The following is a 15574-nucleotide window of genomic DNA, read 5'->3' on the forward strand; positions in this document are numbered from 1 at the left end:
CATCTGTGGATGTTGCTTCCTTTTTGAAGGCTTCACCTAGGAGTTTTGCACCTATCCCGCTCTCGAGTTCTAGTCTCCGGGTGAAAACAAAGATTCGCCTGTCGAATTGGCGATGGCGGCGCTCTTCGCGTCGTTTCTTCAAAGGAAGCATCATTTTGGAGATTGGCCTCTTGGCTGGAGCACCTTGTTTGTGGTTGAGCGATTGACGGGGAGCTTTCGATGACAAGATGTCTGCGGTGGCGCATTAGGCCGTGGCCAGTGGGTGCCCAGCGGTGGCTGCCCATTTGAAGCACTGTGGACATACGGGCAGCCTTAGACAAGTCAGGTTAGTCTCCTCTCGGCGCCGAAGCGACACATGCCCGCTCCTCTTTCGGATATGTATTTTTCTCTCCGGTGTCGATGAGGCTATCAATCGGGCTTGTGGTGGTCATGATCAATACTCCATAATGGTCCTTTTGGGTGAAGTTCTGGCGAAGTCGAAGTTGCCGGGCTGCGAGCGCGGTGGGCGATATACGATGACTTTGACCTCCTCGGTATTGTGCCTTTTTATTTTGTATTGTGTTGGCTTAGCTTCTTGGCGCTTTTGTATGTCTTCGTGGTGTTTCTAACTAGTGTAGCTAGGTGGTGTGGGCGGTATGCCCGTTGTATAGGTTTTCGTCTGGATTCCTTATAAACCGAGCAGTTCCAGTCATCAGCCCCTTCTTCTGCAATGGAATTTTAACAGCTCTCCTGCTAACTTTTAAAAAAAATGTTGGAGGGTGGAGAGCTTCAATTCTTTCTCGAATTCTTTCTGTTCCAAAGTTCTAGTTTCCTTATGAAAAATCCACATATACATCAATGTACGCTCCACATGCCACATGCCACCGCATACGTGTCAAATTGCACAATATATCTTCTCCATTGGGCGTACATAACAATAAGCATATTTGTGCATCCATACCACCATTTGTCCTTTTCCTTCCGCGTAGCCCGCAAATCACTACATTTCTGTGTCAAAACTACACGTACACGCCGGGACATATTACGGAAAATGTAATTTCTCACAATGCGTTCTTCGATTCTATTTCTATTAGAGACATCCATTTTATTCATTTGTAGGACAAGTATTTCCGGAGTGAGTACATTCCAAGAAAAAAGCATAGATATCAAATCATATTTCGCTGATGTTTTGCTTGGACGATTTTAACTTTCACAGCCCCAAGCTTCTGCCTGGCTGGATTTTTTCAGTACTCCAGATGTTTGCCACACTGCTCACCAGATGTTTGCCTAAGAATTTGATCAAATCAAAGGTTAACAAACGGTGTAAACCACACATCTCCCCCGTGTACTTTCACTAGATTTGCTGGCAGGACACCTCATTACAATGCCACTAACCTACTACACGTTCAATCTTAAAGCCATAACCAACTTCTCAGTACAAGAAACAATAAAGCAAACCAAAGAATCCATGGTCACAACAGGGGAAATGGACTGCCAAAGGGGATCCACCATCAGGTAGCTTCAGCAGACATGATCTCAAGCTCAGCCCACCACAGCGGCGACACCTTCGGGGTCGCGCCCTCAGGCCCCACCGCCGTGATCTCCTTCATCCGGGCCGCCACCTGCGCCATCCGCGGTCTCCTGCTCGGGTCCGGGTCGATGCAGGACCTCGCGACGTCGCACAACGCGTGCGCTGTTTCCTCAGGGAAGGATCCCAGGCTCGAGTCGATCAGCTCTGCAAGAGGCATCTTGCCCTCAAAATAGATGGACGCCCACTTTTCAAGTGGCAGGTCTTGCTCAGGGAAGGGCACTCTCCCGGTTAATATCTCCAGCAGTATAATGCCATACTGATGCACGATGCTCTCCGTGTCCAGCATGGTGCAGTCGTCGCTGACGGAATCAGATCCCTTGGTGCCGTTCCAGAAATCAAGATCTGAGACCTTTGCGGCAAAATCATCGGTGAGGTAGATAGTTGTTGAGCTGAAGCTCCGCGGCACGACGGGTGGATTCAGCTTGTGCATTTGCTCGAGACAGTAAGCTATCCCCATCGATATTCTAAGACGGGCCATCCAGTCCAAGTTCTCAGCTTCTCTAACTGCAGCATAATCAAAAGCATTATCAAATACTGCAATTGTTGAAGTGGTGTCTGAACATTACAGGAATCATTCTGTTGACAGAGAGAAAACTAAAAGGATATATTATGTACACACTTACCATGGAGATGCTCGAAAAGAGTCCCATTTGGAGCATATTCAAACACCATAGCTCTGGTGAAAGGATTTTCTTCTTCACAGTAGCCAAGCAGGTTTATAAAGTTCTTGTGGCCCACTTTGGATAAACTTGAGATCTGAGACCACAGCCATTTCAGTCAATGTGTATTTCGCAAAAGAAAAATAGTGTGCATATAAAGGAGATTAACGGCAGGTTACCTTTTTCCTGTACTGGGATTCACATTCTTTTGACCAATCATTCTTAGATGATATTAAACTTGACACAACTGCTATTTCAACCCCGCTTGATAATGTTCCCTTATACAACATGCAGTTAGCCGTAGAACCAATTATATTGCTGAAATCCTCGCAGGCTGCCTCCAGCTCTGACCGTTTCAGCGAAGGCACACCTGGAAGCATGATTGATCATGTGTTAAGGTGCAACCAAAGAACAAAATATATGATAACAGATATGCACACATAGCATGAAGGATACCTGTCACGAAGGCTCGCTGCAGTTGCCCGCTTAACCCTGTTACCCAAGGCCTCACAGTACCGACTTTCTTCGCCCGGCAGTATACAGCAAATGCCGCAGTCATGACAAGGAAGGCCGCACCACCTGCCGTGACCAAACCGTAGGCTCTCCAGGAATGCTTATGAACAGCGTTGACTGGGGCATCAACCCGAGGATCATGGCTTGGCTGTGGGGCGGAAGGCAGAGGCCTGACCGATTGTGGAGGGGCTAGCGATGGAGATGGTGATGCCTTAGGCGGGGCGATGAACGGCGAGGGCGACGGAGCAGGCGATGGTGCTCCTGCGCGATGCCTGCCCTTGTTGTGGTCAGGAGCTCGAGTCGGTGGCAGGAGAAATGGTGGGAAGTGTATCTGTAGCAGCCTTCTCGGGTGCGAATTCCTGATGTTTCAACAGCACATGAAGCAAAACGGAGAAACATATCAACTTGAGTAAGAAACACTTTGATCATCATAAGTAAATTCCACTCATGGTGACATTTCCAGATGTAACAACAGCTGTATGTTATTATTATTACAAAACAAAGAACAGTGCGAGTTCAGATTTGTTAACCCGTTTCAGATGCCGGCATGATTGATTACTCTACTACCAGAAGAGAGATGATTCGATCAATCAGGCAGGCAGGCAGGCAGAAACATGCCCTCCCTCCCCGCAGATTTGCGCCACGGCGCCACCTTTCAACCAAAGTCATAACAACTCGGCTCCACCTAACCACCGGCCGATAAGCCAGGCCGCTTCGAATGATTGCCGAATCACCACACCAACCAACACCACCAGGCAAAGCCAAACTACAGTTATACAGTTGCATACGCTCCCCCTCAAAACAAAACAAAAAATCCCAGAAAATTCCAGCCCTCCCGATCTCCATGACTAACGAGCATAGCAGCAGTACTAAAATCAGCAAGGGCGCCGCGGGTTCGCAGGCTCACCTGAGCTGAACGGGAGCGGATTCCATGCCCGCGCTCCATTCCCGAGCACCGGGCCCTCCTCCACCCGCTGCAGAAACAAAGAAGGACGACACGCCCGAGATCAGCCCGCCCGCTTCGGCAGAAGGAAGGAAGGAAGAAAGAAAGAAGCAAAGCGAAAAACCAAGAAGGAGGCGGGACCTGCTGCGCCGTGGACGAGCGGGCAGGAGACGGAGACGGAGACGAGCACCAGCAGCAGCAGAAGCAGCGGCGGCGGCAGGAGAAGACGGTGGAGCGAAGGCGGCGGGTGACGCGGGTCCCCCATCAGTCGTGGGGAGGAACGGCAGCGGCGGCGAGAGGAGCAGGAGCGCGGGCGCGGGGCAGTGGCATGTGGCTGGAGCGAGTCGCGGGGACCGAGCGAGAAGAGAAGAGGAATGTGAAGGTGAAGCTGGGTTTGGTTTGGTGGCGAGGGGAGAGGGTGGGGGTGGGGGGATCTGGGAGGAAACGCGTGAGCGGTGGAGGGAGGGAAGAGGTTGGGTTGGAGTTGGACGCGGCCGAGGGAAAGGTAGGCGACAGAGACCGGCCAGCTCGGGGACAAGCGTCATTCATTCCATTCTCCTCAACGAAAATGAATGCCTTCCTTCCTTTCCTGCTTACTTACTTACTATTGTTTCCTTGTTAAAGCCTGGCAACAAAAAAAGGTTGGACGCGTGAACCCTTTTTTGTGATTCTTGTGTGTGTGTGTGTGTGTGTGTTTTATGCCCTGTTTTGAATGCTTCGCTTTGTTGATTTTATTGTTTTGCTTCTTCTTCTTTTTTCAGGCGAAGCAAAGGAAATGGAAAGGAGAATCTTTCAAAGGAGGACAAAAGGAGCGAAAAAGAAGGAGAGAAGATTTGCGAATCACGGGTTCAAGTTTCGTATAGAGTTTTTAAAGTCTCGGGCCGAGCCTGCGTCGACAAGTGATAGGAAGAAGGTTTGCGAATCATGGGTTCATGGTTCGCAAAGTGTCGACAAGTCTTGAGTCGAGTTTGGGCAAGACATACCTGCTGCCAAGTAGCGGTGCAGACTATGAGCTGCGAAGAGTTTTTGACAATTCGGACTTGCTGATTCTCATCTAGAGAACGTACAAGATCTCATGTAACCGCGATCGATCAAACAAAAGAAGAAGAAAAAACCCGCATAGATCCGCACATGAAGAAATGGTGCGGTGTGAAACCCCCTTTGAAAATCTTCGCGTAAACGGCAAAACTTATAGTTAATTTATATCTAGATGGGAGCTAAACGGACCACCTACATGTAATAATTTTATTACTTGTGTTATTTTTACCGCCATGACAACTGATGAATAGTTTGAAAGTTTTTCCCAGGGAAAATAGATGGACGGAGCTGGCCACCCCTTGAAAATTGCGTGGAAATTCATCCTGGTGCGTGCGTGCGTGATGCGGACCGGGAGACCAAGCACGACGGCTCGGTGATTCGGTGCAGCTTACATATACACCTCGTAGTAGTAGTAATTTGGTTTACATGTATGGGAGGTAGTACCCAGAAGCAGAGCAGTTGACCGTGACTAGCAACAGTGTTTTCCTTTAATAACCGCAAATAAACTACTCCCTCCGTTCTTAAATATAAATCTTTATAAAGATTTCATTAGTGGACTACATACGGATGTATATAAACTAATAGACATATTTTAAAGTATACATTTAATTATTTTGCTCCGTATGTAGACACATAGTGAAATCGCTTAAAAGACTTATATTTAGGAACAGAGGGAGTAGTACCGAGACTCACATGCTGCATTGATCACTTATTTGGACGTGATCCCTTCGCTCTCTCATCAACTGCCCCCCGAATTACTTTACAATCAAGTGGTGCTGCAGCCGGTTATCCGTGACCCGTTCCTGCTCCCCCTCGACCGTTAACGAGTGGATTAACTTTAGTAGTACTGCTACATCGTCTGACCGCGCAGGATAAATAAAATACTTGATCTTGCGTCGTCTCGGCGCTGACACGATCTTTGATCTTAGGAAAGAGAGAGAGTCCTAGGTTCGTGCCAACAAAAATATAATATCAGATGACATGGTGCATATGCAGTCATGTCTCCTGCATCAGCAGCTAAACCGCGTTCGTGATCCGGCACTTGTCTGCCCAGCCTCGATCTTTGAGCCAGACCAAAAATCTGAATCAAATATCTCAAGGTGCAACTGCAAACATCTACGGAGAAAAATATCCTGATGGAAAAACGTCACAGATTCAGCCAGAAGACTGGGCGAGCTCACTGGATAACCGGAGGAGAGATGGTAATGCGCCATAAAGATGGTACTACCAAATGTGTCTGTTGGTAACCTGTCGATTAACCGTAACCGATGTGTCCTTTGTTCATTCCTCCCAACTATCTGAATGCGACCAACGAGCAAATAGCTGCAGGACCAGTGTACCACAAGGAGAGAACATCTTGAGGTAACCATGATATGATAGATCGATCAGCGCGAGAGCGGCGGCTTGACTACATCAGGGATTTAGCAAAGCTAGTCTTTGAGAGCAGGCCCGAGGATGATGATGCAAGGTTTTTTATCTTGCTAGTTTTGGAGAAGAGCAGGCCTAGGGATGATGCAGAAAGTTTTATCTCGAGGACCGACTAGCGGAAGTAAACCGAGACGAGAGGGATATCGACGTCGTTCTCGTCCTCGTCCTCGCAGGCCACGCCGATGTCCAGGTGCCTCCGGTACTCGGGGACGTCCACCTTGGCCACCTCTTTGGCGATGTCGATCACCTTCTTGGTCAGCCTGTCCTTGTGCCTCGCAAACATGTTGTTGTACAGCAGGGAGGTGCCGCAGGAGATGCTGTAGGCGGTGAGGCCCTTGTCGGCGAACCACTGCAGGAGCTCAGCCAGGGTGAGGTTGCCCTTGACGGACCACCGGTCCCACACGGTCCAGCTCGTCTCCTTGTGCTTCATGACCTTCGGTGGAACTGGCTCGGCCATCGAGAAGAGGGGCAGGGCCAGGTTCGCGAATGTGTTGCGGTAGTCCTCGACGGGGTGCTCACCGGCGATGACCTTGTACAGCTCGAGGCACACGAGCCCTGTGGCCATTGCGGTTGAGGTTGCGATGGCTGGGATGATCCTGCCTGCGATGAACTTGGCCTTCAGCTTGTCGACTTCTGGGATGCTGTAGTTCCTTGCACGCATGTTTGCTAGCCCGGATATTAGATCCATGTGAAAGTTGGTGTCGTCATCCTGTAAAAGCAAAGCGAGGGGATTATATTCTGAAGAGTACAGAAGAGTTGTAATGTGAATATGAAAACATGTCAACGTTTCTGAACAAAAATTTAAACCTAGGACTTGCTGACGCAATATTTGGAATAACATTTTCAAACCTACATGCTGAAGAGTACAGAAGAGTCATAATGTGGGTATAAAATGTTGTGAACAATATTTGGAATAATTACCTTCTCAAATTGGATAGGTTTCATTTGGAATCCTGGAGGTAGCCTCTTGGCATATTCTTGCAACTTAGCCAGAAGATCTTCAATAACAGCGACATCGTCAACTGAGGTGCTGGAAAGATTCGATGCCTTCTCATCTGTCACAATATTAACCCCCTGCTTTGGCTCGAATGTAGGAACTGCAATCTTCTTTACTACATCAGCCAGCTTACTAGTATCCTTTGCCCATTCAGGTATAGCAACCCCAAATGACTCCGCTCTCAATATCGAAGCAGACATAATGAAGTTAAGGTGAGACTGATCAGCAGCTGAAAACTGCAGTGCACGGGGGAAGCGCTTGGGGGCAGACCAAAAAGAAGCACCCATACTAGTGGCAGCATCTTCAGGAAAAGTGAATGTGAGCTGCTTCACGCGGTTAGAGAAATAATCCTCAAATCTGAAAAAAAAAAAAAAGACTTTAACTTGAGCCAAAATCTGAAACACAAAATGAGCTACACCTCCAAGGAAAAAAGAGAAATTATAGAAGTACGGTACTTAATGCCAATGCCTCATGCACAGCAAGGTGATGCAATATCAAGTTCTCAACAGTACTAGTCTATGCAGGTCACACAATTGAATGTTAATATAAAAGTGACAACGGCTAAATTGATCATCCGTGCCTGGTGGACCGACCTAATCATTTTTGTGATGAATTATCTAGACAACTAAGTCAGCAGCTCAAAATCTAGTTGAGAACCTAGCAAAAACGTAACAAACTTCATGTAAAGGAGAATGTGATGTTTTTTGGATGAATTATCTAGGCAACCAAGTGAGCAGCTTAAAGTCCAGTTGAGAACCAAGCAAAAATGTAACAATATTCATGCAAAGGAGACTGCAACAAACAAAGGTAGAAAAGAGAACATACTTCAGTCGGGCCCAGCTTATGCAATCATCAAATGTACTGCACCGGTCCTTGTTAAGACACTCAGAGACACGTTCAAGCAATTCTCTTGCTTGAGCATCACCTGCCTTCCTCATTGCAGCAGCATATTGAGCAGGGTTAGACAGAAAAGAGTTCACTTCATTTGGCGTTTTCTCCAGCAAACCCTCAAACTCTGAACGAGCCCATGTCAAGCAGTGATCAATGTTGTGTGGAAACGAATGGACTGTGCACATAGGTGCCTGCTTCTCAGGAGGATCTCTTGAAGCCCCATAGTTTTCAGTAAGGTGAGGAATCACCATTTGAGTATTGCACTTTGCACCCAATGTACCTGACTCCAGTAGTGGCTTCTGGAAGTACAGGCACCTCATGTCCATATACATCCTGGCATTGACATTATCAAGTGCATTGATGACAACATCTAGGCCCTCCCAGAATGTGTCATGGAAGACATTCTCGGTATCTGGACAGGCACGGTTCTGGAGAGCATCAATGTGAAGGCTGGGGTTGATAGCACTGGCGGCTGTAGCAGCCACAGTAGACTTTGCCTGTCCAATATTCCAGTCACGGAACAAGAATTGACGGCTTAAATTACTTTTCTCAATGATATCATCATCTGTTATGGTTAACTTTCCCTTGCTGCTACAAGACACTCCCATTAACGCAAGATTTTTCAGGAATTCACATCCAAGAGCACCAGACCCTACAACAAAAGTATTAGCCTCCTCCATTTTCTTCTGAAGCTTGGAACCAAACACAGAGACCTGAGCATCATAGCGGCTGTTTGATGGCTTCAAGTCTTGGGGTTCCAACGGATATGTTGGCAGGGATTCAACAGAGTCAAAGTAGAAGAACTGCATAAGTTGGAGCTTAATCAGAAAAGGATAATGTGTGACCATAAGAACAAAGAAGACATGTGGATCAGAGCACAAACCTGGTTGAGAGGATGGAACTTCCCTGAACAAGCCTTCACAACTTCTTGACCAACAATACCACCAAACATCGCAGCCATAGGGTTCAAAACAGCTCGAGAACCACTTGCAAACTGTTGGAATAGTTTCTCATCAATAGTGTCCAGCTTGCGATCAGCTGAAGTTTCATTAATAGCAGCAGCAATCTTCAGAAAACTTTGAGCATCCTGCTCACAACCAGCAGCAGGGCAGCGTCCATGGTCTTTCTTAAATTTGTCCAGAGCTTGAAATGCCAGGTGAAGCACAGGGGGGCGCTCAAACTTTGAGAAGTCACTCAGAAGAAAATCTCCAGGATCTGTCATGGCATCTCTTAGTGCCTTGAAACATAGCACCTTTGGTTCTTTCACCTGTGTGACAATTCCACCTTTTACGTAAGTGCCAAAGTTACTTGTGTCCTCCTCGATGCTAAATGAAAACGGCCTTGCATTTTTAACCTTCCTTGGTTTTCCATCATTCAGTTCTGTCATACCATGGACCTCAGAGAAAACAACAAGATCACCATCTTGGAACTCAAGCCGTTCATCATCAACACAGGATATCAGTGCAGGGTTATCATTGCTGATGGATGCAATTATACCAGTATGTGGATCTTCACCATCAACATCAAGAACAGTAAACTTTGGTCCAAAGTCACAAAAGACACTACCGAAAAGGCCACAGACTTCAGATTTGATGAAGGAAATAGGAGGCTGGTGGTTGTGACAATACTCATCAAATTCATAAGCCTTGTCTAAACCTATATCAGTGAAAACAACAGCCTGCCATGAAAATAAGCTGCAAGTTAGACAGTCATATCAAAGCAACGCGAAGTGTATGAAATCTAAATTGGTGTATGCAGCAGGCTACACATAAGGTCAGCTGTCAGCAAGAAAAAGTTTGCAAGTGGAAAACAATGGATTTTGGCAGTAAGGACTAGAGAAAAACCTGGAACTTAGACAGGTGCTCCGTCGTTAGTTCTTCTGTTAGAGCTGAGATAAGAACAGCATTGTTCAGCTCCTGCAGCTTTGCTACACAAGCAGCGGCCCTGTTCTTCCCAATGTCATCCTCAGATAAAAAGAAATTGCCAGACAAGTCCCACATCTCCACATTTTTCACATCATGTATAGTGACAGACTTGACTCCAGCAAGGGCAAGATTCTTTGCTGCAAAAAAGGTCAGCATGTATGTTTAATACAACAGGCACAACACATGAGAGTTGGGGCGTATTAGCTGCAGAACCTGCTAACACTTTTAACTGGTATAAAAATTAAAAAAAAAAATTGGCTAGCCACAAACAACACAAGCACTGCCCCCACCCCCAGGTTTCATTTGCATCGCTAATCAATAAATCAAAGGAGCATCCAGCAATCCCCAGTTTAGCCGTTATATTATGGAGCATTACATTTACATGCCCAACACTGTGGGTTAAAACCTTTCAGCAATTTCAGACCAGTATCTCTAACAGATTCGGGGATATATCACCTCTACAACAGACAAAGAAACACTCATAGACCAGTTAATCTACAACTACATGGAATGGACATTGGTGTAGAATTTTCCAGCACAATTCTGCAGCTACAATAAGCAAGCCTTTTGTATAAACACATGAAATAGATATGAACAGAAACAGCACAAGCACTCATCCCCCATCCCCAGGTCCCATTCTCATCGGTAATGAAACGAGCATCCAAGTTTGCAGTTTAGCTGTAATCGACCATTCCATCCCCAACACAGAATGGTTAAAAGAAGTTGAGCGATTCGTGACCAGTATGAACAAGAGTTTAGGCAGTACGAGCACTACATAGCAGACAAAAACACAGTCCAATCTCTACAAGGAATGGACATTGGTGTGAAATTCAGTGTATGCATGATATAGTATGTCAACGCAACAAAGTAAAACAAAAAATGGCAGGCGGAGAAGGGCGGGGTTAGCAGGCAGACCGGTTTCAGCGCCGAGGCCGTTGAGCCCGGAGACGAGGACGTCGGAGGCGAAGAGGCGCCGCATGGTCTCCCTCCCGTACACGGCGAGCTGCCTGCTGTGGAGGTCCTCGTCGATCTCCTGCGGCGCGGCCCCGTTCGGGCCCCCGCCGCCGCCTGCGTCGAGCTTGGGCCTCTTGGCGTCCCCTCCGCGGCCGCCGCTTTCGTCCCCCGCCGCTGCGGCGTCGGACGGCCTCTTGGACGGGAGCATGGCGCGCAGGCCCCTGCGCAGCAGCCGCCGTAAGCAACCCACCCATGGCCGACACCCCCAATCCGGCACAACAACCCTCCCCCGCGCGGGACGCGGGCGCTAAATAGTAGTAGTACCAATCGGGGGAACGGGACGGATTGGGGATGGAGATGGATTGGAGCGGAAGGAAGGGACGTACCTGCCGGGGGCGGCGGCCTCGCCGGCGCGGGGGTGCTTCGCGTGGCGGCTAGGTTTCGGGGGCCGGGCGGGGCGGGAGCTTCGGTGGGGAGTACTGATTCGTGGGGCGGCGTCGGGGGCAAGGGGGAGGCGGCGCTGGTGTTGTGGCAGAGCGTTTGGGGTGGGATGGAAGATGACGGGGAGGCTTTCTTTATATGCGGGGAGGCCGGATTGGCTGCTCGCCAAACTCATTTTAGGGTGGGTTTGAAAGCGGGGCTTCACTGCTTGCCACTTTCGAAACCCGTGTTGTGGTGGCTCTCTCTCTCTCTCTCTCTGCCGCCCACCGCCCACCGATGCGCTGAAACTCGTGTTGTTTTTTGAATTTCAAAATACTGTTGGCGCAAAAATTTCAAAATACGAACTCGACGAGCAAGTTTTTTTTTTGAATCGGTCGTTCTGGGGAAGGAAACCCTCCGCGCGTGTGTTGATCTCGGTTCAAAAAGAGAGCTTTGTTGCGGGGGAACCGGGTTGGAAACCACCCGTGATAGGGTTTATCAAGAAAACCGATTAAACACACGGCATGGAGTTGGTAGGACGCAACACGAGGATCGACCACGGGAAGCGCAGGCGATTGAGGGATGCGACACTAATTATATACGACTGTTTGTATACGATTTTCGTATACACAGATTCATCGTACGCAGATCAATTCCGAATTATATTTTGTCATAAGCAAATAATACTACTACACGGCGTCATGTGCAAAGAGAGAGGGGTTGACAAGGCAGGACAAAGCGCCTGGAAGCTAGCACGGAGACAAACCCAAGAGTTAGCCGGAGAGTACACCAACAGCAATAACTTCCAAGGTACTAACATGGGGGTAAAGCAGGGTTCCATCAACAAGGAATTACACAACCAATTTTTACATTTGTAACACGTGCTTTTTTTTAAATGTCGCGAGATTTTTTGTTATGGTACACACATTTTCTTAAAAGTTGAGCCTAGATTTTTGCCACACTGTATGGACATTTTTTAAAAGTGCAATGAACACATTTAAAAATAACTAAATTAATTTGTTTAGTTGAAGAAATCGATAACTTGTAGGAGCACGCTTGGTTGGGAGTAGCGATTAATCGCTGAATCGGCTTATTAACTGAATTAATTGGTCAACCATTAATTGATGCAATTTTCAACTTAATACAAATAAAATTTGTATGGATATTTTTTATAACAATGCAAATATGAAGCGAATGGCATCATTTTCTTTTTTAAATAGATGACAAACATGTATACAACAACAATCATTCATGTGGGCGTAAAAATCATCAAAGTACATGTATACAACGAGTCAACAAACTTTTATGCTAATTTTCGCGATGCAACTTCGAGATATGGCGGCCCCACGATAACGATGAACAAAGGAAAGGTGACAACAGTCGTGCAGGACGTCTGAACGGGCCGGTTTTCTAGAGGTGGCAGGTTGTGAAGGAGAAAGGAAAGTAGTAGCACACATAGGAAGAATATAAAACAACGACACAGAGGGGTGAAGGGGAAGTGGCAACACAACGACGAGGACCTGGCCAGCTGCCATCCAGGGCGGGATGTGATGAGAGGAGGAGGGGCAGGTGGAGGAATAAACCCTAGTTATTAAAGAGCGGTATGGGCTAGAAGGGTTATGGGCAAAATAATCAAACTTTGTTTGTCAACGAGTTATCGGGCCAAAGATGATTAATCGGCCTCACAAGGGATTAATCGGTCTAACAAACCGTTTAATCGATGTGACAAACCATTTAATCGGCCTAGCAAGTTAACGCGATAAATATGTTTTATTCAATTCGGTCACCCGATGTGTAGCGATTAACCAACCAATTAACTCATTAATTGGATGAACTCTTGAACCATTTTAGTTTAATTCAAAATACAAACAAGATATAAAATCTTTGTGAATTGAACCTAACGATGACTACTGGGCTGGCCCATTGACCAGCTCCCTGTAGACGTGTCGAGCTAATATTCTGCAGGAAGCGAGACATCAGCACGGGGAGGTCCTATATGCCGCATTCTACTTCAAATACATTGGGTCGACCCATTGTGGTGCACCCTGAATGAGATGTCAAAGAATCACAAAAATGTTACTCACGGTCGCTAGGATTCAAACACGGGACTGCTAGCCACTACAACCGAAGAGATCTATTGACGGATTCACATAGCAACAGTTAAGAACCAATAACATAGCAGACTTCACACTATTTGAAAGAATTCTGAAAAATATTCCAAAATTTGAGTTATTATTTGAGCTTATGAACAATTTTCTGAAATGGAGAACACATTTTAACATTTCCGATCTTTTTTCGCAAACGTGGTCATTTTTTGCATTTGTAAACAAAATTTCAAACCGGCAACATTTTTTAAAATGATCATCATCTTTTGATTTTGGGAACCAATTTAGAAATGGAGAACAATTACTAAAATCCTAAAGAAATGGAACACAACAATTATTTAATACGTGAAGAAAATTTTCAAAACAAGATCACCTTTTGAAATTTGTGAACAACTTTTTAGAACATAGACATTATTAAAATACCTGTCATTATTTAAAAAATAAAACAAATACATTCCTAACAATTTTTGATAAATGAGAACGTTTTCGGAAATTCCCATTTTTTTGAATTTATGAACAATTTTGTAAAACACAAAAATTGAAAAACTGAACTTTTTTATAGAGACAAGAATAATTTTTAAAATTTCCGAACAATTTTCGATTTTTTCAAAATAAACATGAAATAGAAAAAGAAGAAAAATAAACAGAAAAAAATAAAAAATAAAAAGCCTAAAAGAAACAGGAAAACGGGTTCAAGGCCTAAAGCCAGAAAAAACCTTCTGGGAAACTCTAAAAGGTTCCCAAAAGTGGAAACGCTGCAACACATTAATCGTCAAATAGGATTTCCATCAGGGCAGGAGGCATCCCCAGTCTCGGCACCGCGCACCCTCCAGCCCTGCTGTGTCAGCCCATGCACGGGGCAAGGTGCTCCCTTTTTTTCTTTTCGTTTTCCTTTTTATTTTCTTTTTGAATTATTTTCTATGCTAAAGCAAGTCGAGAATACAAAAAATTCGAAAAATTCAAAAATTCGAATTCTTAAAGACAGTTCTTGAATTAATAAAATGTTCTCGATTTAAAAAGAATGAACTTTCTTAAAATTTTAATAAACATTTTTTATTTTTATGAAAAGGGAATTACGATCATTTTCAATACTAATTAACAATTATTTGTATATGCTGAAATAATTCTGAAATCGATGAACATTTTTTCAACTTGATGAACAACATTTGTATTCAAGAACATTTTTCTGAAAAAATGATCTTTTTAAATTTAATGAACAATATTTGAATTTGATAAACTTTTTTTTAAAACTGTGATCACAAATATAATTTGATTATTTTTTTAGTTTGATGAAGAAATTTTAAATTTGATGAACATTTTGTAATTCCAAATGAACGAAAAATTGAATTTGATGAACATTGTTTGAAGTTTAAACAGTTTTGTAATTCGATGAACAAAAAAATCACGAGTTAAGACATAAAATTACGAAAAAAGTGATTTTTTATTATAAAAAGTGGAAACAGTAAACAGAAAACAGAAAAGAAAACAAAGAAAGAAAAAGGGAAAATAGAAAAGAAAAATAAAAAGAAGAAGCTCGAAGGGTTGTCCATCAAGGCATCCATGATAAAAATGCGTAAAGGCTAGCTTCTCGCATATAAACAATTTTTGTTGCAAGTTAAAGTGAAAATGAATATATTGTAGATATATGTCAATTCAGGACAAAGAGGGGTTGACAAGGCAGGACAAAGCTTTCATGAATTGAAAAAAAAAAGTTCTTACTTTTAGAAAATGTTCGAAATTTATAAAAGTGTTCAGGAATTTTAAAAAGTTGATGATTTCAAATGTGTTTACGAGCTTAAAAAATGTTCATGATTTCCTGAAATTGAAAGTGATGGTGTATCTCGATGATGCAGCAAAATGTAATATGACCATTAAAGATTATAATTTGTTTTCCCGTTGCAACGCATAAGCCCTTTCACTAATAAAAAAAAAGACAACATAGGTGCGTCGAAGCGCGATCGGCACTTGGCTTGCGAGCCAACCGACCCTTCGTCTTTAAGTCTGTCAGCTCAAATGCCAATATAGCATTGCAACCCGGCCTAGTAGAGCATCGAGGAAAACAATGAACACTAATGACAAGGGACCAAAAACTATAAAAACTAGAACATCTTCTATGGAAACAAATTAAAAA

General features: G+C 44.8%; 2 protein-coding genes across 2 annotated transcripts; both read right to left on the reverse strand.

Moving 5' to 3' along the window:
- Window positions 1–1261: 1261 nt before the first annotated feature.
- LOC123424609 (probable inactive receptor-like protein kinase At3g56050) lies at window positions 1262–4223 on the reverse strand (the record flags this gene model as incomplete). The annotated part of the gene is made up of 6 exons (XM_045108250.1): window positions 1262–2074; window positions 2194–2326; window positions 2409–2599; window positions 2686–3101; window positions 3650–3716; window positions 3827–4223. Coding segments are annotated over 6 exons (1788 nt in total), but the record flags the coding sequence as incomplete, so codon positions are not given.
- A 1755-nt stretch (window positions 4224–5978) lies between these two features.
- LOC123424610 (ubiquitin-activating enzyme E1 3) lies at window positions 5979–11412 on the reverse strand. Its single transcript, XM_045108251.1, has 7 exons — window positions 11305–11412; window positions 10880–11139; window positions 9884–10101; window positions 8923–9717; window positions 7974–8842; window positions 7073–7505; window positions 5979–6860 (listed from the first exon to the last, which is right to left on the reverse strand). The coding sequence occupies exons 2-7, from the start codon at window positions 11124–11126 to the stop codon at window positions 6264–6266; spliced, it is 3159 nt and encodes a 1052-aa protein (XP_044964186.1). The 5' UTR covers window positions 11127–11139; window positions 11305–11412; the 3' UTR covers window positions 5979–6263.
- Between the last annotated feature and the right edge of the window lie 4162 nt (window positions 11413–15574).

Source organism: Hordeum vulgare, chromosome 2H, assembly GCF_904849725.1.
Source record: "Hordeum vulgare subsp. vulgare chromosome 2H, MorexV3_pseudomolecules_assembly, whole genome shotgun sequence".
Lineage (NCBI taxonomy): Eukaryota > Viridiplantae > Streptophyta > Magnoliopsida > Poales > Poaceae > Hordeum > Hordeum vulgare.

Excerpts from the sequence above, each read along its gene's own strand:
- LOC123424610 (XM_045108251.1), bottom strand. The coding sequence starts at position 11,126 with ATGCTCCCGTCCAAGAGGCCGTCCGACGCCGCAGCGGCGGGGGACGAA. Across the intron at positions 9,718-9,883 it reads AGCACCTGTCTAAGTTCCAG|GCTGTTGTTTTCACTGATAT; the intron begins GTTTTTCTCTAG and ends TTTTCATGGCAG. Across the intron at positions 7,506-7,973 it reads ATAAGCTGGGCCCGACTGAA|ATTTGAGGATTATTTCTCTA; the intron begins GTATGTTCTCTT and ends TTTTTTTTTCAG.